This window comes from Nannobrachium achirus (genome assembly GCF_963921795.1).
Source record: "Nannobrachium achirus genome assembly, chromosome: 9".
Lineage (NCBI taxonomy): Eukaryota > Metazoa > Chordata > Actinopteri > Myctophiformes > Myctophidae > Nannobrachium > Nannobrachium achirus.
The window spans coordinates 12735368-12756397 of record NC_137818.1 but is presented as its reverse complement, the minus strand read 5'-3'; the positions used below and the strand labels follow the sequence as shown (position 1 = coordinate 12756397).

The 21030-nt window shown below is 45.0% G+C and overlaps 2 protein-coding genes across 2 annotated transcripts; one reads left to right on the top strand and one right to left on the bottom strand.

Moving 5' to 3' along the window:
* Window positions 1–5563: 5563 nt before the first annotated feature.
* On the bottom strand, window positions 5564–6988 carry LOC308290645 (methionine aminopeptidase 2-like; the record flags this gene model as incomplete). The annotated part of the gene is made up of 1 exon (XM_080732555.1): window positions 5564–6988. The coding sequence occupies one exon, from the start codon at window positions 6986–6988 to the stop codon at window positions 5564–5566; it is 1425 nt and encodes a 474-aa protein (XP_080588681.1).
* A 7925-nt stretch (window positions 6989–14913) lies between these two features.
* Window positions 14914–19633, top strand: LOC308290644 (leucine-rich repeat-containing protein 9-like; the record flags this gene model as incomplete). Its single annotated transcript, XM_080732554.1, has 2 exons — window positions 14914–19129; window positions 19587–19633. The coding sequence occupies exons 1-2, from the start codon at window positions 14992–14994 to the stop codon at window positions 19631–19633; spliced, it is 4185 nt and encodes a 1394-aa protein (XP_080588680.1). The 5' UTR covers window positions 14914–14991.
* Window positions 19634–21030: the final 1397 nt, after the last annotated feature.

Below are 21030 nucleotides of genomic sequence, written 5' to 3'. Positions count from 1 at the left end.
CTATATGGCAATACTGGCAACAGGCGGTGGCAGCCATGAGAGAGAGATCTCTCTCTATAGCGCTGCTGCTAAGTCAAAGATTGGCCATTTCAGGTCATGAGAGACAAGCCAGTGGGCCAATTACATGAGTTATATTTACTTTGTGGGCCACCCAGCCCTCAAAATGGAACGAAGGCGGTAACCGTAATTACCAGCAGCCAACCTTTTTTTCTTTCTTTATTATTATTATTTTTTTTAAATTGCTGGCCTGGTCCGGCTGGGAATGGAAGGCCATTCGGGAGTTGTCCCGCTTTTCCCAATGGCCAGCACGTCCCTGACTATCACATCTGCAAAGAAGCCTATAGTGCCCGCAGGACAGTGATGATGACTCTGCACCGTGCCCCCACTTACCACTTGGTGCAATTACGACGTTATCATACAGTAGGCCTATTGTAGTTGGGTCACAAATTAGGGAAACAGTTAAGCCAAGTCAACTCCACCAGAAATTCAAGCTCTCTCTTCTCATTGATTTTGAAGCAATGAATAAATTATTGGCTATAAAGAACAGCCTGGTGCTTTCTGCTAAAATAGGCCAGGGCCATTTACTGTATGAACCACACTCATAGCATACACAAATTCACACTAAACTGTGGGCATATCCTTGCATTCTCTTGTATCCTCCCATTTGCCTTTGTATTCTCAAAATGCTAAATGCATATAGGCTAAGTCAAACCCAATTAGGCTACTTAGAAATGTGGTATTTGATTGTGGAATTCTCTATATTAACATTTCCTATATATTTATACTCTTATATTTATACTCTTAATTGTGATAAATCATTCAACAATTTCCTTATATCTTAATTTATTTTAGTTGTTAAAGGGATCCCTGGCTAATACGACAAATATGCCTTAATACATTATAATTGTCCTCTATAAATACAATGTAAATTTAAAAACACCTTAATTATTTTATTTCTTCTAGAAATAGCAAATCTTTCACTCAATAGGGGAAATGCCCGTCGCAAGTTGATGATATCATAAATTTAATTTGTGATCTATCCCTATGGAATTTAGGGCATGCATGTGCAAATAAAAACAAACGTGATACTTCCAATGGTTAATATGAGCAGATTTAAGGTGTTTTTACTTCTACATTGTAGTTATAGAGGACAATTATAATGTAAATTAAGGCATATTATTTGTAGTATTAGCCAGGGATCCTTTTAATGTGCATGTCAACACTCTGACATCACGCTCTGGATTGATGTCCTTTTTATGCCTATATATTTTATGCCCATATATAGTCGACAATGTGATGTCAGAACATGCCCATATATGGGCATTCCCAGATCACACTTGCAAATTAATTACGTCCTTGTCCGTTTTATGCCCATATATGGAGATCCCTGTCCCGATGTCATCAATATTAAGGGCATATCTTGGAAAGCCCATATTTGGTAATGCCCATACCGGTATATAGGCATGTTCTGACATCACATTGTTGACTATCATGCAGGAATCTCCATACCGGTATATGGGTAACTGGTCCGATATATCACTGGCCAGATGGTCAAGAATTGGCGCGACGGTCGCATGTCGCCCTGAAGCGTCTTACTAGTACTGTATATTTGAACATTCAGCAACCGAGGGACAGCCAATACACTTTCCGGCACCCTAACCTTAACCCTAACCCTAACCTCAGTAAAACTATACCTAAACCTAACCTAACCCTAACCCCTAACCACCGTTGTACCATGGTAAACTGCCGGTCCGTGCGGTAGTGGCTGCCGCAGCAGTTACCGGCGATGCCGGTCCTACTGCCGATGACGCAGTGTGACTGCCGGTCTAACTGCCGGTCTGTGCGGCGGCCGCCGGTCCTATTGCCAGCGATGCAGCGCGACTGCCAGTCGAACTGCCCGTCCTGTTCTGTGCCTGCCGCGTGGAAATCTCACTCTTTCGAACGACCGTCATTTCGACAAAGGAGCGTCGGGAGGCTTAGCGACTCACACCACGGAGGTTAGGGTTAGGGTAAGGGTTTGGGTTGGGTGTCGAAAAGATGACACGTATTAACAGTGAAGCGCTCCCCCTGCCGCGCCAGTTCCGCGGCAGGTGCCGGCACCGGAGAATGTATTCGCTCCTTCTGGAGCAACCACTGAGCCCTGTCACTGCTGGCCACTCTTGAACAAACCACTTAGCCCAATATAGACCTACTATGACAAATACAGTAGATATATTATATAGTTTGTGTTGCCTAATATTGACCGCCCAAAATAGGGATGACAGGTTGAAATTAAGTTAATTTGCCTGTGGTTTTGTTGTATTGTTCAATAGAAAGGCAAAGTTGCCAGGACAATGTTGTCTGTTGAACTTAACCACCTTGATAGGCCTACGTTCCAGAACACGATAAGAATCATGTCGTAAAGCTGTCCGCTACCACAGTTTGGTTGCTTGGAAACATGCAAATGCAGAATCACCATTGTTCTATCAGCTAATCTTTAAACAAAGTATGTTTGTATGGAAAGTGTGTGAGAGGCGAACGTCATGGAGACAAATATCTATTGTAGCCTAATGCCCAATAATTATAGCCATGACGTTTATAAAACTAGAAATTCAGCTTATGTGAACTTTATATGGGGAAATGTAACTTCAAATGGATTGGCTTGGTGACAATTCTAAATATCAAAATACCAGAGAACTGTCTTCAGCTTCAGTTGAACCACAAGTGTACTGCCAAACTGGTGATTTGTTCTTGGCTTATTTATAGTTTTATCAACAATTACGCACATGAATCCTTCCCTGGCAATACTACTTTGAAAATGGTGACGGCACCTACCGGTATGTACCAGACCACCAACAGTCAAACAGGGCAACCTCTACATACAACAGCCTATGTAATGCACACAGTTTCAACACCATCTACAATGAGGAACATGACCTACAGGTATATGCTGGCAGTGGTGGGAAAAGTACTTACCTTTTTACTGAAGTAAAAGTATCAATACTGCAATGTAGAAATACTCTGTTACAAGTAAAAGTATGGAATTCAGAATTTACTTCAGTAAAAGTACAAAAGTATTGGCATCAAAATGTACCTTGAAGTACCAAAAGTAAAAGTGCTCATGAAGCAGAAATCTTCCATTTCATGTTTTTAAAATGTATAAAATGATTTGAAAATAGCAAATCTACAAGCTCACAACGTTGAGAGCTTGTAGACCGGCTATTTTCAAATAGCCGAAGTCTATATAGGGTTGAAGTGGTTGGTTTGTTTTGTAATAATATTTAGAATCTACAAAGTTTTGTTTTGTAATAATATTTAGAATCTACAAAGTAACAAGTTTTCAAAATAAATGTAGTGGTCCGAGATGTAGTGGAGTAGAAGTAAAAGTATTGGAAATTGGAAATACGCGAGTAAAGTACAAATACCTCAAAATTGTACTTAAGTACAGTACTTAAGTAAATGTACTTAGTTACTTTACACCACTCTATGCTGGCTACATCTAAATGTATAATGACTGGTCAAACACTTCTAGCTCTGGTCCATACCCTTAGAGGAGTGTTCTCTAACTCTATAAGACCAGAGCTAAAACACTTCCAGCACTAAAAGCAAATGGACAGTGATCAATATCGGGGATCCCATTTATCAACAGAGAAGCAATCAACAAGACCTCAGACCATTAAGTTGCTGTCTGACAGAAACCTCTTCATCTCAGTATTTTTCTAAGTTTTGTCATAAATTAATGTGATCATACTAGATCACACAAAATAATCAAAAGTAGCAGATCTACAAGCTCGTTTTGAGCTTGTAGATCTGCTACCTTTGCTATTATTGAATTTAAATCCTGAAAAGTAACAGTTTTGGACATAACGTAATGAGGTTTCCACCCAACGGAGATGCTCCTGCGAAGCAATATATATATATATATATACATACACACACACACACACACACACACACACACACACACACACACACACACACACACACACACACATCTGGGTTTGTGTGTGTATACTGTATGTCTGTCCGTATGTCCCGCACAGCTTGGCATTGGCCAAGCTTTGCAGGACGTTTCTTTTAATTCCAAAATGGAAGTCCCCAGGGGATTTTTCTGTTATCCTTTCAGCCTACTACTTACATTTCTGAGTATTCAATCAATCAATCAAATCCTCCAGAACCTTGGTATCTTGTTTATCAAACATGTTTCTCTTTTTATTTTTACATTTGTTTGACACATGAAAAACAAACTTTAGTCACTGCCAAGAAAAGCAAAGTCTTTGCCACCATACAGTAGCCCTTAAGTGGTGCTGAAAATGCAATGTGGTAACCTTTGGTATCTTTATTTTACGTTGACTGAAGGTGCAGGGTCGAACAGTTACTGCTTTTAAAAGCATGGCTCTTGCTTCAGAGAGCGAAGGCTATGTTTATTAATGGGCTTGCTTTAGCGAGCACACACTAGTAGTCCCCTATTTATATTTATTCTTCTTTATTCCTTCACTATATTTTGCATCCTACTACTCACATTTTTTTTAGTTTTTATACCTTTTTATTGATTTTTGAGGGGAAACAAAAACAGTTTCCCAGTGGATTCATCTGGGAAATGAATTCTGTTGAATTGTGTTACTGCTTGGGCTTGAGCTGAATCAAAAGTCTGTCTACTGTACATTTCACCCCCCTAGTGGCGAGAAAAGGAACTTCTGGGAACTCAGACTGACTGTACATAATATACTTTGTGCATGTTTTCAGCGAGCCCACACAGTTTCTGCACCAACTGCTTTTCTAGTTATGTGTTTTATTTTCTGGAGCAGTTGGGATTTGGAGGCGTGTGTTGTGAGGTGGGTTGTGTGTGTGTGTGTGTGTGTGTGTGTGTGTGTGTGTGTGTGTGTGGGGGGGGGGGGGGGGGGGGGGGGGGGGGGGGGGGGGGCATAGGGTTTGATTTAAAAAAAAGAATAAAAGAAACCTCGGTTCGAAGTGAAGCGGTGAACTCTAGCTTATTATGTGTTCTAGAGCTTAAGAATTCTGAATTCTGAATGATTTTATCTGGAGGGCCGAAATGTCATGTGAAGCTTGACCAATCCTCAAAGTATGGTCTCATTGGACATTTTTAATCATCCAATCATCAGACCGGGACGGACACTACACACATATTCTGGACGTACGGGACAGATAAAACCTGTTCATTCTGGACTGAAATGACCATATATGGACATGGGGGGACACACATGGGACACACATTTACGGACAGATAAAACCTGTTCATTCTGGACTGAAATGACCATATATGGACGTGGGGACACACAAACCCACTCCTTGGAAGCGGCTTTCACCGCTTAAAAAATAACACCTAGTGCGAAGTGAGCAGTGCTATCTATGAGAAGCTTGGCCAACGTGACCCTGGGCGTACAACAAACCTTGAGACATTTGTGGCAAGATGTAGGCCAGTTGTAGACCAGATGTAGGCCACGCTTCAGAGCCCGGACATTTCTTTGGGCCCGGACAAAGGCAGATGTTGGAGCTTAGCTCCTTCCAGGAGCGTTGCTCAAAAAACAGATGGGGGGGGGGGGGCATTATTAAAAATTCAGACTCAGTAATCGTCACCCCGGCTCACCACCTCCTTGCAGGTGGGCCTGAGCAGGATGGTGTGCTCAAACTGAGCTGTGTAGCTGCCCTTGATGTCACAGAGGGGTGGGTAGGCCTCCACGATATGCAGGTCACACAGCTTCTTCAGCGCCATCTGGTACTTGCTCTCGCCTGTGCGGTCGAGCCAGCGGCGGCAGAAGGCCAGCGTGCCAAAGTTCTTGTTGATCACATTCAGCAGGTGCTTGGCTCGGGGGTGCCTGATGGGGACGTACCCGACGTCAAAGTTCTTCATGTAGTGAGAACAATCCATGTCGTTGTTGACAAAGCCTTTTCCTGTGCTACCAAACGTCTCGATGGCATAGGCCTCTCCCTCCTCCATTCTCGTCGCTGGTCCTCCCTTAACAATGGGCACGGACTTACCAGCGTGTATTCTGTACTGAGCGATTGCGTGACCACTCAGATTCTCGATCGACTTCACCTGATACGTTTTCCCGTCGAGCTCGACCTCGTACGACTCCATCACTTCCTGAATTGCCTCTCCGATGTCGCAAAGGCGCACATCGATTCCGGCATTTCTGATTCCGGTGTTGGTGGCGTCTCTCACGGCCTCCAGCAGCCTGTCGTACTTAGGGTTAAAAGCGACGGTGAAGGCACAGTCGACGATCCGCCCGTTGACGTGCGTGCCGAAGTCGATCTTGCAGACGTCGTCATACTGCAGGACGGTGGCGTCTCCGGCGTTGGGGGTGTAGTGGGCGGCGACGTTGTTCAGGGAGCAGCCCGTGGGGAAAGCCAGGCCCGCGTTCAGCCCGTTCTCCTTGATCAGCTTGCGAGAGCAGCTCTCCAGCCGCTCGCAGATGTCGATCATGGTCAGACCGGGTTTGATGAAGCCGCGGACGTGCTGGCGGACCTGCCTGTGGACCTCGGCAGCCTGTCTGAAGTCGTTCCACATCTCCTCGTTGGCCCTGTCCCGCGCGCGCCTCTCCTCGTTGGTGGTGCGCCACACTGCACTACAACCGTCCTGCACCACAGGGTATTCGCACTCCTGTCCGACAGGGAAGTCTCCGTTTGGGTACAACTCACAGACTGGCACAGACGGGGGGTCAGTCTGAGTCTTGGGTCCTTTCTTCTTCTTTTTCTTCTTTTTCCCCGTGGAGTTTTCGCCACCGTCTCCGTCATCCTCTCCATCAGCCTCCTCTTCCGCCCTGTTATCCAGAGCCTGTTTCTCCAGCTGCTTGGTTATGCTGGCCACTCCATTTAGATCTGCCTCATTAGCTACTGGTGTTGCAGACTTACTCTTCCTGTTTTTCTTCTTCTTGGCCGTCTTCTGGTTCGGGTCAGTGCCCTTCATGCCATCAGTGTTCACATACAGGGATGCGTCCTTGTCCGGCTTCTGGTCTGGTACCTGGTGCTCCTCTGGCACATTCATCATGATTGCAGGTGCTAGTGGGGAAAAGTGCAGTTCATAAATGTTCAATGCAAGTAAGCTTTCAGAATAGAATAATGCTGTACGGCTGTACCCCTTTGTAATATAAGTTAGGTTCCGGTTGTCACAGTACTTACTGTTACTGTTACCGTTAAAGCCAGGTTATGACATCATATTGATGATGTCAGGGATCTTCTTATATGGGCATAAAGGGTCATACATAGATACTGTAGATACTACTGTATATAGATAGATATCACAAACAGTTGGCACTCTGTCGAGGTGCCAACTTGCGACTTGTTATTATTTATATCAAGTCGCACTTGTTGGTAGTGACGTCACTGTTACATCCCATGGTATGTACAGTACTGTGAATAATGTGCCATTCTATTTAAATCTAGTGTGGGACTCCAGCTCCCTGATTGGAGGGGAACTCGACACTTCCTGGAGAGATATTCAAATCAAGTGTGTGGCTCCCGCCTCCTGATTGGTGGGGAACTCAAACCACCTGGAGACCTATCAGAACTCTGCCCCATGGTGATTGGTGGGGAACTCTCCAGCACCTGCCTACCAACCAGCACTCACCAGTGTTCCTATAAAACTGTCCTGATGTTCATTTGTATGGTCTCTCTTCACTAAGCATGTCCTGCATGGGCATGCTGTCTGTTCAAAGTCAATACTATGTTTGACCTTATGGCAGGGGTAGGCAAGGTAAGCTGGGGTGGCTACATTGGGCACACATGTAGGATGTAAATATAATGTCTAGACTCACTAGGTAAGAGGGTAGGGGCCATTTGTTGTATTTTGGTAGTTTACTTAGTATAGTCAGTTAAGTTAGGTTTATTTTGGTATTCCTTATTTTCTTTAGATTATTTAGGTAAGCGTTAAACCCTGAGTTAGTTTAAAGGTTCTTTTGGTAATCACTGGCCCTGCCCAGCCTTCCTCTGTCTGGTCATTATTCTGAAGTCATTCATGCATTCAATCCTGCCTTATTCATTCATTCAATGTTAAAATTACTTAATGTAAATCAATCCATTTTCTTTGCACCTTAAAATCGTGTATTGTTACTCCCTGTGCCCTAGACCTGTAGCAGGGTCGTAACAAATGGGGGCTCGTCCGGGATCTCTTTCCCGTAAGTGAATAAAAAAAAAAACATTAAGTTACCTTAAATTGGTGTTTGTAATAACTGGTGCATTACTAGTGATTAGTAGGTTGAGAAGTAATGGTGGCTTTTGACATTGAACAATTTGCAGCTGATCCAACCTTAGAAGCATTAGACAAATGTCTTAAAGATGAACTGTTGCAGATAGCTGCTTATTACAAGTTACCTACTCATAAGAAAGACCATAAGAGGGATATCCAAGCTGTGATTGTAGCTAAACTGTTTCCAGTGTCTCTCGTGCTCGAGGAAAGCCCAATGGCTGAGGGTGGTGTAACTTTGGGGACACCCTCCCCACCTGTGCCTGCTGAGAAAACCAAATCTCCTGATACACGCTCGAAGTATGAAGCTCTTTCTCCTTCTGGCGAGGATGACCCACAACTCAAACTCCGTTTGGCCCGTCTCCGCATAGACGCAGAGGAGAGGGAAAACAAACGTCAACTAGAGTTGCAGCTAGAGATCCGTAGACTGGAGGTGGAAGCAGAAAAAGCTGTTAAAATGCACCGAAATGAGTTAGAAGCCAGGCAGGGTTTTGGTAATGTTGCTCATCCTACCTATCCCTCTGGTGCAGCTGGTCCTATCACCCCTCCGGGTGCGGCTGGTTCTGTTCGTCCCAACCAGCCTTCTCCAGGTCCTCAGTCTTTTGATGTGAGTAAAAACATTTCATTGGTACCGCAGTTTCGTGAAAATGAAGTTGACTCATATTTCAGTGTTTTCGAGCGCATTGCTGCTGCTCTTCAGTGGCCACCAGAGGTATGGCCTCTCTTGTTGCAATGCAAGCTCTCGGGTAAAGCTCAAGAAGTTATTGCCGCTCTTCCTCTTGAGGAAAGTTTAAAATATGACTCAGTAAAAGCTGCCATTATGCGTGCCTATGAATTGGTACCAGAAGCCTACCGACAGAAGTTCCGTAATCTCAGAAAGGGCCCCAGTCAAACCTATGGTGAATTTGCTAGAGAGAAGAGTACCTCTTTTGATAAATGGTGTAATTCATGCAAGGTATCAGATTTCAATGCCCTTCGTGAGATGTTGCTGCTGGAAGAATTCAAACGATGTCTTCCAGAGCGCATAGTGACTTGCTTAAATGAACAGAAGGTCACTAAGTTGACTCAGGCTGCTATCTCAGCCGATGAGTTTGTGCTCACACACAAGAGTTTGTTTCACAGTGGGTCACCTGAAAGGTCTGCAGTGTCCCGTCCCGCTAATGTGTCTCAGCACAAAGATGTGTCCCAGCCCAGAGATCCTGTGACACGGCCCCGAGAGGAGCGGGAGTGCTTCTACTGTCACCGAAAGGGTCATGTTATTGGTAATTGTTTAACCAGAAAGCGCAAGTTGGAACAGCAACAATCTCATAGTCCTAACCAGCAAAAGGGTGTGGGGTTGATTAAAACTGTTCACTCTCAAGCTACCAGTAGCACTGCTGAGATCCCAGATCCTTGTTTCAAGCCATTTATGTCTGAGGGGTTCGTATCTCTTACGGGAGATTCAAGTGATGAGCAACCTGTTCGTATCTTAAGAGACACAGGTGGGGCACAGTCTGTTATGCTCACAGGGGTTTTGCCTTTTACATCTGACACTGCCTGTGGAGCTAGTGCGATAGTCCAGGGGATAGAGATGGGATTTGTGCCGATGCCATTGCATCGCGTTTTTGTTAAGTCCAAGATGATCACTGGATTCTTTCATGTAGCTGTGTGCTCAGCGTTGCCTGTAAAGGGGGTGGAGTTCTTACTGTGTAATGACATTGCTGGAGGTAAAGTGACTCCCACCCTCGAAGTATATGATCACATCCCAGAAAGTGTTGAAGATGATGATCTTGATGTCTCTTTTCCAAATGTGTTTCCAGCTTGTGTGCTCACCCGCTCCCAGTCTAGGAAGCAGAAAGAGGAGATCCCCCTGTTTGACACTGTGTTGATGCCATTGCTTGCTGGTGAGGAGTCTCCTGCGAGCAGTGTAGCGCCCTCACAGGGTGTTGGGGGAAACGGCAGAGGTACCACGACCACCACAGCAGGCACTGAGCTCTCAATACCTGCCACTCGAGAGAAGCTCATCGATGCTCAACAGGCTGATCCAAGCCTTGCCCACTGTTTGGCGGCTGTGGTGAGTCAGAGTGTGGCTCATGAGAGAAACCCTGCCTACTTCCTCGACCAAGGTATGTTACTGAGAAGATGGTCCCCATCAGTAACCGAGAAACTAGACTGGGGTGGTGTGTACCAGATTGTTGTGCCTACAAGTTACCGTGATCAGGTGTTGTCCATAGCTCATGAGAATCCATGGTCTGGTCATCTTGGCGTAACAAAAACATACAAACGTATTCTCCGTCACTTCTTTTGGCCTGGCCTCAAATCCGATGTTGCTAAATTTTGCCGTAGCTGCCATACATGTCAGATTATTGGGAAACCAAACCAAGTCATTCCGCCTGCTCCTTTGTGTCCTATTCCAGTAATGGGAGAACCCTTCGAGCGCATTATAATTGACTGTGTTGGTCCGTTGCCCAGAACCAGGTCTGGAAATCAGTTCCTCCTGACAATCATGTGTGCTGCTACTCGATTTCCTGAAGCTGTTCCCCTAAGGAACATTACTGCTAGATCAGTGATTAGAGCCCTAACCAAGTTCTTTTCTACCTTTGGCCTAGCCAAACTGGTCCAGAGTGATTGTGGGAGTAATTTCCAGTCTAAGGTCTTTAACCAGGTTTTAGAGTCACTGGGGATTGTGCATGTAACGTCGAGCGCAAATCCATGTTGCGCAAGTATTGCCTGGAGAATGGCAGCAGTTGGGATGAGGGGGTTCCCTTTGTGTTGTTTGCTGCCCGTGAAACTGTGCAGGAGAGTCTGGGTTTTAGCCCTGCAGAGTTAGTGTTTGGGCACACTGTCCGGGGTCCCCTTAAAGTGTTAAAAGACAAACTGCTGTCAAGTACTGAGTCTTCTGGTCAAAGTGTGCTAGAATATGTCAGTCAGTTTAGGGAAAGGCTACACAAAGCCTGTACACTGGCAAAAGAGTCTCTGGCCAGTGCTCAAACTACCATGAAGCAGCATTATGACCAATCTGCAGTGCCCCGATCGTTTAAGCCTGGGGATAAAGTTTTAGCTTTGCTCCCCATCCCTGGTTCATGTTTATCAGCTCGTTTTACTGGCCCTTACACCATTCAGAAAAAACTCAGTGAAACGGACTATGTCCTTAATACACCTGAGCGAAGGCGTAAGAGTCGGGTTTGTCACATTAATATGCTGAAGCTTTATCACTCCAGGGAAACCGGTTCCAGTCCAGGGTGCTCTCCTGAACCGGTTGCTGTCTGTCAAATGTCCTCTATCATTGTTGAGCCTCAGATCAGTGAGGAAACTGAGTGTAAGGTGGGTAACACTAGTGTGAGATTGCCAAACTCTGAGATGCTAACTGTGCTACCTCACCATTTGACCCATCTGAGGGAGAGTCAACAGCAAGATGTTATTGACCTAGTTAATGATTATGTTGTGCTCTTTGGTGACATTCCTTCCCAGACCACGGTGTTGCAGCACGATATAGATGTGGGCCATGCAGTTCCCATCAAACAGCACCATTACCGTGCCAACCCTACCAAGAGAGCTTTGATGAAAACAGAGGCTGAGTATCTGTTAGAAAATGGGCTTGCCAAAACCAGTTCTAGTCCTTGGAGTTCCCCTTGTCTCGTCCAGCTTAAATCTGATGGGTCTCCAAGGTTTATTACAGATTACCGTAGAGTAAATGCTGTAACTGTCCCTGATTCTTATCCGCTGCCGCGGATGGAAGACTGCATAGATAACATTGGTCCTGCTAAGTATGTGACAAAGTTAGATCTGTTAAAAGGGTACTGGCAAGTACCTTTAACTGAACGTGCCTCTAAAATCTCTGCTTTTGCCACTCCAGATTACTTCCTCGAGTACACCGTCATGGCCTTCGGAATGCGGAATGCTCCAGCCACGTTCCAACGGCTAGTCAACATTGTCTTGAGTAATGTGCCAAATTGCAACGCATATCTGGATGACCTGCTGGTGTACTCGTCTGGGTGGGAAGAGCATATGGAGACATTGAGGTTAGTATTTGCACGATTGGCAGAAGCCTCGTTGACAGTTAATTTAGCCAAGTGTGAGTTTGGTAAAGCCACTGTAACTTACTTAGGGAGAGAAGTGGGTCAGGGTCAGGTGAGGCCTGTGGAGGCCAAAGTCTCGGCCATGCTTAAATATCCTTCTCCCACTACACGGCGTGAGTTGCGCAGATTTTTGGGTGTTGCAGGTTATTACAGATCCTTCTGTAAGAACTTTTCAACTGTAGCTCACCCTTTGACAAATTTACTCAGTCCTAATCAAGAGTTTCAGTGGACTAGTGAATGCAACCATGCCTTTGAAAGTATCAAGAGTTTGCTGTGTAATGCTCCTGTGCTCTCTGCTCCTGATTTCATGTGTCCCTTTAAGCTGGAGGTGGATGCTAGTGGTGTAGGTGCGGGTGCAGTATTGCTGCAGGAGAAGCAGGATGGGGTGGACCATCCAGTTGCTTACTTTTCACGTAAATTTGACAAGCATCAAGTGAAGTATGCGACCATTGAACAGGAAGCTTTAGCTCTTCTGCTGGCTCTCCAACATTTTGATGTGTATGTTGGATCCAGTCCTCTTCCTGTTACAGTATTCACTGATCATAACCCCTTAGTCTTTCTATCACGTATGTATAACCACAATCAGAGACTCATGCGTTGGGCTCTGGTTCTACAGGAATACAACCTTGAGATTAAGCACAAGAAGGGGTCTGAAAATGTCATAGCTGATGCTCTATCTCGTGTTTAACTTAACATTGGTTAAACTTTGAACAAACGGACGTTTGTTCTTTTAAGGGTGGGGATGTTACATCCCATGGTATGTACAGTACTGTGAATAATGTGCCATTCTATTTAAATCTAGTGTGGGACTCCAGCTCCCTGATTGGAGGGGAACTCGACACTTCCTGGAGAGATATTCAAATCAAGTGTGTGGCTCCCGCCTCCTGATTGGTGGGGAACTCAAACCACCTGGAGACCTATCAGAACTCTGCCCCATGGTGATTGGTGGGGAACTCTCCAGCACCTGCCTACCAACCAGCACTCACCAGTGTTCCTATAAAACTGTCCTGATGTTCATTTGTATGGTCTCTCTTCACTAAGCATGTCCTGCATGGGCATGCTGTCTGTTCAAAGTCAATACTATGTTTGACCTTATGGCAGGGGTAGGCAAGGTAAGCTGGGGTGGCTACATTGGGCACACATGTAGGATGTAAATATAATGTCTAGACTCACTAGGTAAGAGGGTAGGGGCCATTTGTTGTATTTTGGTAGTTTACTTAGTATAGTCAGTTAAGTTAGGTTTATTTTGGTATTCCTTATTTTCTTTAGATTATTTAGGTAAGCGTTAAACCCTGAGTTAGTTTAAAGGTTCTTTTGGTAATCACTGGCCCTGCCCAGCCTTCCTCTGTCTGGTCATTATTCTGAAGTCATTCATGCATTCAATCCTGCCTTATTCATTCATTCAATGTTAAAATTACTTAATGTAAATAAATCCATTTTCTTTGCACCTTAAAATCGTGTATTGTTACTCCCTGTGCCCTAGACCTGTAGCAGGGTCGTAACATCACCGAGAACACTGCTCCCTCATTGGCTACGGATACGAATACAGACAGCACCAAACACAGTACTTGCGCGCTCTGCTGTAGTAACTAGCTTGGATTACAGCAATGAATGCAAATTGCTTTTATTTCAATTTCACACAATTCAGTGGTTCTGTTTGTTTAGTGTGTGACATCATATCAGAACCCTGGTCAGACGAATATATACGGTGAAGTAGATGGCTTTAAAACACTGACTTCGTCCAAGGACGATTAAGAGAAAAAGGAAAATAGTGTGAGACTCAATAACGATAGAGACAGGCAGAGAGAAAAAGGGTACAGGCTGGTAAATTTGCCAATACTGAGAAAAACGGTCTGCTGACCAAAAAGTAGACACATTAACAACATTTAATTTTTTTTTAATACTTAATCCAGGCGGAGGACCATGGACTGGAGAGAGGAATCCAGAAATCATGATGAACGTTTCACGGTTATTCTGAAAGAGAGTAACAGACCTAAAAGCCTAACAATTGAAGAGACAAGCGATGATGCTCTTAATAGACCTAAAGGCCTAGCAGACGAAGAGATTGCAGATGGATTCTACATAGCTAGTGATCTGAATAGACCTAAAAGCCTAACAGAAGAGGAGGCCGGTGAATTCTACATGGAGCATGATCCGAACAGGTTTACAATTGAAGGAGGGGTTGAATTCTACCTGGATAATGCTCTGAACAGGTCTAAAAGCTTAACAATTGAAGAGATGGATGATGAATTCTATATGGATAGTGCTCTGAACAGGTCTGAAAGCCTAACAATTGAAGAAATGGATGATGAATTCTACATGGATAGTGCTCTGAACAGGTTTAAAAGCATAACAATTGAAGTGATACGCAGTGAATTCTACATGGACACTGGTCTAAATAGGTCTAAAAGCCTAACAATTGAAGAGATGGGTGAGGATTTCCACATGGATAATGCGCTGAGACCTAAAAGCCTAACAATTGAAGAGATGGATGGTGAATCCGATAGGGATAATGCTCTGAACAGACCTGAAAGCCCAACAAGTGAAGATATGGGTGAAGAATTCTGCATGGCTAATATACTGAACAGGCCTACAAGCCTAACAGATGAAGAGATCATCAAAGAAATGTGCATGGCTAAAACTAAGAAGAGGTCTAACAGGCTAACAGACGAAGAGATCATCAAAGAAGTGTGCATAGTTAATGGAATATCTTATGAAACACAGGGTTTGAGCTCAATTACTTCCCTGGAGATGTTTTTCAATGGTTTTCCCAGGATGGTTGGGCTTTGCCGCTTTCCAAGGCTCTGCCAGCTCACAATAGTAAATCAGAACATAAGAAACATCAAAGGCCTTGAATGTTGCCCTCTGCTCAGAGAGCTTTGGGTGGTCGAATGCCAACTGAAGGAGATATCTGGGATACAGGATTGCCTTCACCTACAAAAACTCTATCTTTATGATAATCAGATCAGTGAAATTGAGAATTTAGAGTTGCATGTTAATCTTCAAGTGCTGTGGCTCAACAATAACTACATTACTGATATTAAGGGTCTGGATACACTTAGAGAGCTGAAGGAGCTAAACCTGTCTGACAACTGTATTGAAAACATAGGCCATAGCCTTGAATGGAATAAGAACCTTCAACACCTTAATCTGACAGGGAACAAAATCAGCTCCTTCAAGGATTTGACCCTGCTGGCCAAATTGACACATCTCAAAAAGCTGGAACTGAAGGGCCCCCTGTCAATCCCCAACCCGGTGTGCCTGCTCTTTAACTATGCAACCCATGTCCTTTACCACCTGCCTGGCCTCCAGCGACTTGACACCTATGATGTCTCGAGCAAGCAAGTGAAGCAAGCAGCCGAATCCACAGTTATGAAGAAGATGATGTACTATAACATGCGTGTCTGCACTGTTCAGAAGAGGAAGCTAGCGGAGATCCAGGCCAGTCTTCTGGAGCAGAAGAAGACTGAGTTAGAACTGCCCATGGAGTGCATCACGGAGCTCCGTTTCGCTATAAAAAATCTGGAGTGTGAATTCTCGGATAGGCTACACTGCTGCAAGAAGTTACGCAGCAAGCTGGAAATAATGAGAGGGAGGCTCCAACATTGGGATAGGAAGTTGGAAGAGATTGAAACATGGCATAAGCACAGATTGTCCCAAGCAACAATCAGGAACGAGTTTATGTTCAACTGCCTGTTGACAGAGCTCAAGACTTTGGGAAATGTTCGTTTTGAAGAAGGTTGCTCTGCAGACGCTTGGTTCATGTCCTGTCAAGATCTTGTGCAATCTCGCTTTTCAGCTCTAGACTACTTGCATCATGGCATCACCGGTGTCAAGGTCAACCACATTATTCGCATCCAAAATCGTGCTTTGATGCTTCGTTTTGATGACAAACTTCATAGCCTCTTAGGCTTTGAAGGAGTCTACTCTGTGTTCTCGCAAAACTCTAAACAACGACTGGACTACTTGTTTTACAGGTCTGACCCTGAAAGTACCACTGAGCAGAATGGAATTTTATACATTGCAGAAGAAGGCTTTCAAAATCCAGAAATGTATAAGGCCTCAGGCAGAGAGGGTGCTGTGCCCTTATCCAATAGCCTGTTTGTGGCTGAACAACCCAGGATTGAGTATGCACAGCGCCATGCCAGTCAGGGCTCCTCCAGACTAAACAAGGACACTGTCCCTTTCAGATATGGTCAGATCATTCTTGCCAAAGTATTCTTTGGTCGATGCTTCCCTGTCCGGGAGGGAGACCCAGTAGACAGCAGTTGCTATCCCAAAGCCCACTCGGTTTATCGTAGTGTGAAAAGTCGCTGTGCAGCGTCACTTCTCACACAAAGCCAGTGGTTTGTGTTTGACCATGAGCTGGTTTTGCCTGAGTACATCATTGACTTTGAGTATATCACCCAGCACCCAGCACCGTTTGCCCTCCCTAGCCTCGGCATGGGCAGAGATCAGATCTCCCTGGATGAGAAGGCCCTCAATATGGACCCTGTGCTCAAACCGCGGCATAAGCTGTTGAGCCTGGATGAGGGGATTCTGCTTAATGTGGCCAAAGCTGATGCACTCAGCCAGATCACTATACTGAATCTCAATGGCAATAGCCTGACTAAGCTAACAGAGATCTCCCACCTGCAGGCACTGCGGCAACTGACCGTCAGCTTCAACGAGCTCACACGCCTGGATGACATCTCACATATGCCCAATCTGGAGTTTGTGGATGCCAGCCATAACCGTTTGGTGACCCTGGAAGGGCTGAGGGGGCTGGGACTACTGAAAGAACTGGACTTGCGCTGGAACAAGCTGACAAAAGCACGGGAGGATACGACTGTGCTCAGAAAACATGCCCCCTCTCTTCAGAAACTGGACACTCGGCACAACCCTTGGCAGAGGCCAGAGACAGTCAGGATGACCATACTGAGTCGTCTCAAAGACCTCACACACTTGGATGATACATTGGTGGCAGAGGACAAGGCTGCTGCTGTAAAGAGGGTTGGTTCCATAATTACCCAGTCATCCCTTCTAACTCACAGCCGTACAGACGGCGATCGACCGTGCAGCCTCAGCCTGCTTTCAACAGCCCAGCTCCTATGCCAAATCAGCCCAGCATCCTGGGACCTAAACAAAGAACAAGATATTGGCTGGGCTTACAAGATCACAGCCCTGAATCTTGACAACCAGGGGCTCTCCAGGCTGTCCAACCTGGATAAGCTGATCAGCTTGCGTTGGGCTTCCTTTAACAACAATGACATTTCTAAACTGGAGGGACTGGACAACTGTCTGCACCTGGAGGAGCTGTCCCTCGATGACAACTGTATCACCAGTATGGAAGGGTTGCCCATCCATACTGAGTATAGAAAGGGTCAACTGTCTAAACTCAGTCTGAATGGCAACAAGTTGTCTTCTCTGGAGGCCTCTGTCCTGGGTCAGCTGCCATACCTGCACTTCCTGTCAGTGGAGAATAACTGCATCGAGTCCATGTCCGGCATCCAGATGGCCCGCTCCCTCATTGAGCTTTACATTGGCAACAACCGTATCAGCACAACACGAGACATCAACTATTTGAAGCCACTGAAAAAGCTTGTCATTCTCAATCTTTACGGGAACCCTTTCGTGGAGAAAACAGAACACTATCGGCTTTATGTGGTGTTCAGACTGCCCCCCTTAAAAGCACTGGACGGTAGTGAAGTGGGAAACACTGAGAAGGATAATGCAAAGGATGTGTTTGGGGGGCGGCTGACTCCAGACATGCTGGCAGAGAAGCTGCGCCACTCAAACTACTCAGATATTACTCACCTCTCTCTGCAGTCCTGCTCCATTCGTATGGTGGACCTGGCTCCAGCAGACCTCTTCCAAAACCTGCACCATGTCAACTTTGAGCACAACAACCTTAAGTCATTTTCAGGCCTAATCGACCTGCCTAAAGTCAAGGTTCTGAATCTGAATTACAATTCCATTGATTCAGTCCTACCCAGACAGCAGGTTCATGCGCACCTGACCAACAGTCAGATGTTGTACCACAAAGTCACCTCCAGTGGCTATGGTCAGCAGACCAAGGGCAGCAGAGATGGCCCCGTGGAAAGCTTGGAACCACTGATGGACAGCCTAGAGGTGCTGCATTTGAGTCACAATGGCATTTCCAACATGGCCAAGCTACAGCTCGGCAGGCTCAAGAATCTTAAATCACTCTTTCTTCACAGTAATGACATCAGCCAGGTGGAGGGCCTGGAGGGGTTGCTGTGTCTCAGGGAGCTCCAGCTGGACAAGAACCGTATCAAGGCCTTCAGTCATAGCTCCTTCATAGGCCAAAAAGCACTAGTGGAGTTGCACCTGGCAGAGAATCGCCTCCGAGAGCTCAACTACTTGCATCCCATGGTTGAACTCCGTCGCCTGTTCCTGGACAAGAACAGTCTAAGGGACGTTACAGAACTCGAAAAGCTAGAAGTCCTTCCCTCGCTGACTGAACTCTCTCTTACTGACAATCTGGTGAGCAGACGTTCCATACACAGACTTGCGCTAGTGCAGCGTCTCTCCAGATTGCAGGTCCTGGATGGAGCAATTGTCACCCACGAAGAGAGGGCCGGGTCTGAACTCCTCAATACGGACACACTGTTCCCCGCAGCCAGTTCCTCTATGCCTTCACTGGATCTGACTCCGCCTGGAAATATGTCTCTGAAGATGACAAGCCTGAGCGGGGGGGCGCATAACTTCCTGGCCTCCAACCTGGACAAAGTATCTCATCACGACACATCTAAACACAAGAAGCAGAAACCCAGCAGTGCCGCACGTAGTGGCCTAAAAGAGATGACCAGGTACATCTCTAACAGAGGTGTGTCAGAGGAGCGAACACAAAAGCAGACGACAGAGGCAGCAGAGCAGGTGAAGTCCGGTAAACAAACTAAGTTCAAAGTCTTAAAGGCACCAAACAAATCCAAATTAAAAAGACAATTCCAGATTCAAATATTAGGGCAAGAGGGGCCAAGATAGGCTGCTCAGGCAGGCACATGAAACCACAGTAAGAACAAAAGAAAACACCTAGGACTCTACTCTGGAATGGATTTAAACCTTGGATTAGACAACAGTGTTATATTCGTTTTTTTCTTCCACTAAACGTATTCATGCTGGACTATGTTTTCTTGTTTTCTAGTTTTTCCACTCACTTTCCCTCTGTCTTCTGTGTGTACCGTTGAAAGTTAAGGTAAGCCTGTGAACACCATTAGAGGAATGCAGTTAGAAGGGAAGATCTGACATTCCAAATATTTGTAAATAATTACATTGTGTTAAATGTATGACTCTTGCTTGATCCTATTGTATTATGTATTTATGTTACTGTGTTTGCGTCACAGGGGTGGACTCAGGTGTGTTCTCCCAGGCACGTACTATTGTGTTTTGAATAGTTACAGAGGCTATCAAAGTAGCACTATCTTTCACTGATCACATGTATTATTATTTGTTTATAGCGGCGATGATGATGAATAGGATATTTTTTTGAGAATCACTCTAGTACTATTATTAATAGTTCAAATTGTCAATTGTTAATGTTAGCAATACGTTCCATTATCATTAGTATTATTTATTTTGTATTTATGTCAATGATGACTACTGTATAGTGCCGCTAAGTATAAAACGTCGGTATGTATTAAAGGGAGGGGCTGTGCATGTATTTTCAATTACTTTTTTCATTTATTATGGGCTCGCAATTGCACCAGTTGTCCTCAATTTATATTTATTTTTTCCGCCACTTTTTTTGGCATCCTACTATTTCCACATTCTTTGAGCTAGAAATGTTGTTGAAACGTCAACTTTTTCAGCTTTACGCAGTTATCATTGCTTGTACTTTTCTCTTTACAAATTGGCATACTTTTTGAGATTTTTGAAAAAACAGTTTCCCAGTGGATTCCCCTGGCCATTTAGGCCATGGCTACACAGAGCTGGATATTTCTGAAGCTAGACATTTTTGAGCGGTGGTCACAACGCTCCTATACGTGGCCGTGTGTGTGGGTATGTATGTCTGTCTGTCTCCGTGTCCGTAGCCTGCAGTAACCTTTTCTGACCACACATGTTAAGGGAGGGGCGCTGTTGCACACACACACACACACACACACACACACACACACACACACACACACACACACACACACACACACACACACACACACCACCGCTCAGTTCACACGAGTGTGATTTTTTTGTGCTGTTGGGGCTTGCAGCCACATGAAGCTGGATATTTTGGCCGCGAAGCTGGATATTTTTTAAACCGGATAAATAAGTGGAGAGATTGAAAAATATCCGATTCACTGGATCCGTGTAGACAGGGAACCCGGATATCTCTGAAGACTTTACTGTGTGTGTGCTTGTTAGACCTAGATATCTTTGTCGTGTGGACCTAGATATCTTTCTATGTGGATATCTGAAAAACCGGGATATATGAAATATCCAGCTCCGTGTGGACCTAGATATTTTTCTATGTGGATATCTGAAAAACCAGGATATATGAAAAATCCAGCTCCGTGTAGCCATGGCCTTATACTGTTGGGGCTTGAGCTGAATCGAAATTCCGTCTGAGGAGGGATGTGTACATTTTCTACTGTACATAATATACTTTGTGCTTGTTCTCAGCGAGCCCACACAGTTTCAGCAGGGACTGCTTTTCTAGTTTTATTTATTTATTTTTAAATTTTTACTTATGAAGAGTAATTGAAAAAACACGGCCCCCACACACATTAGAAGGACAATATCAGACACCAGAACCAAGGATGGGTATTTTCGATTAATGAGATCGAGGCCGGA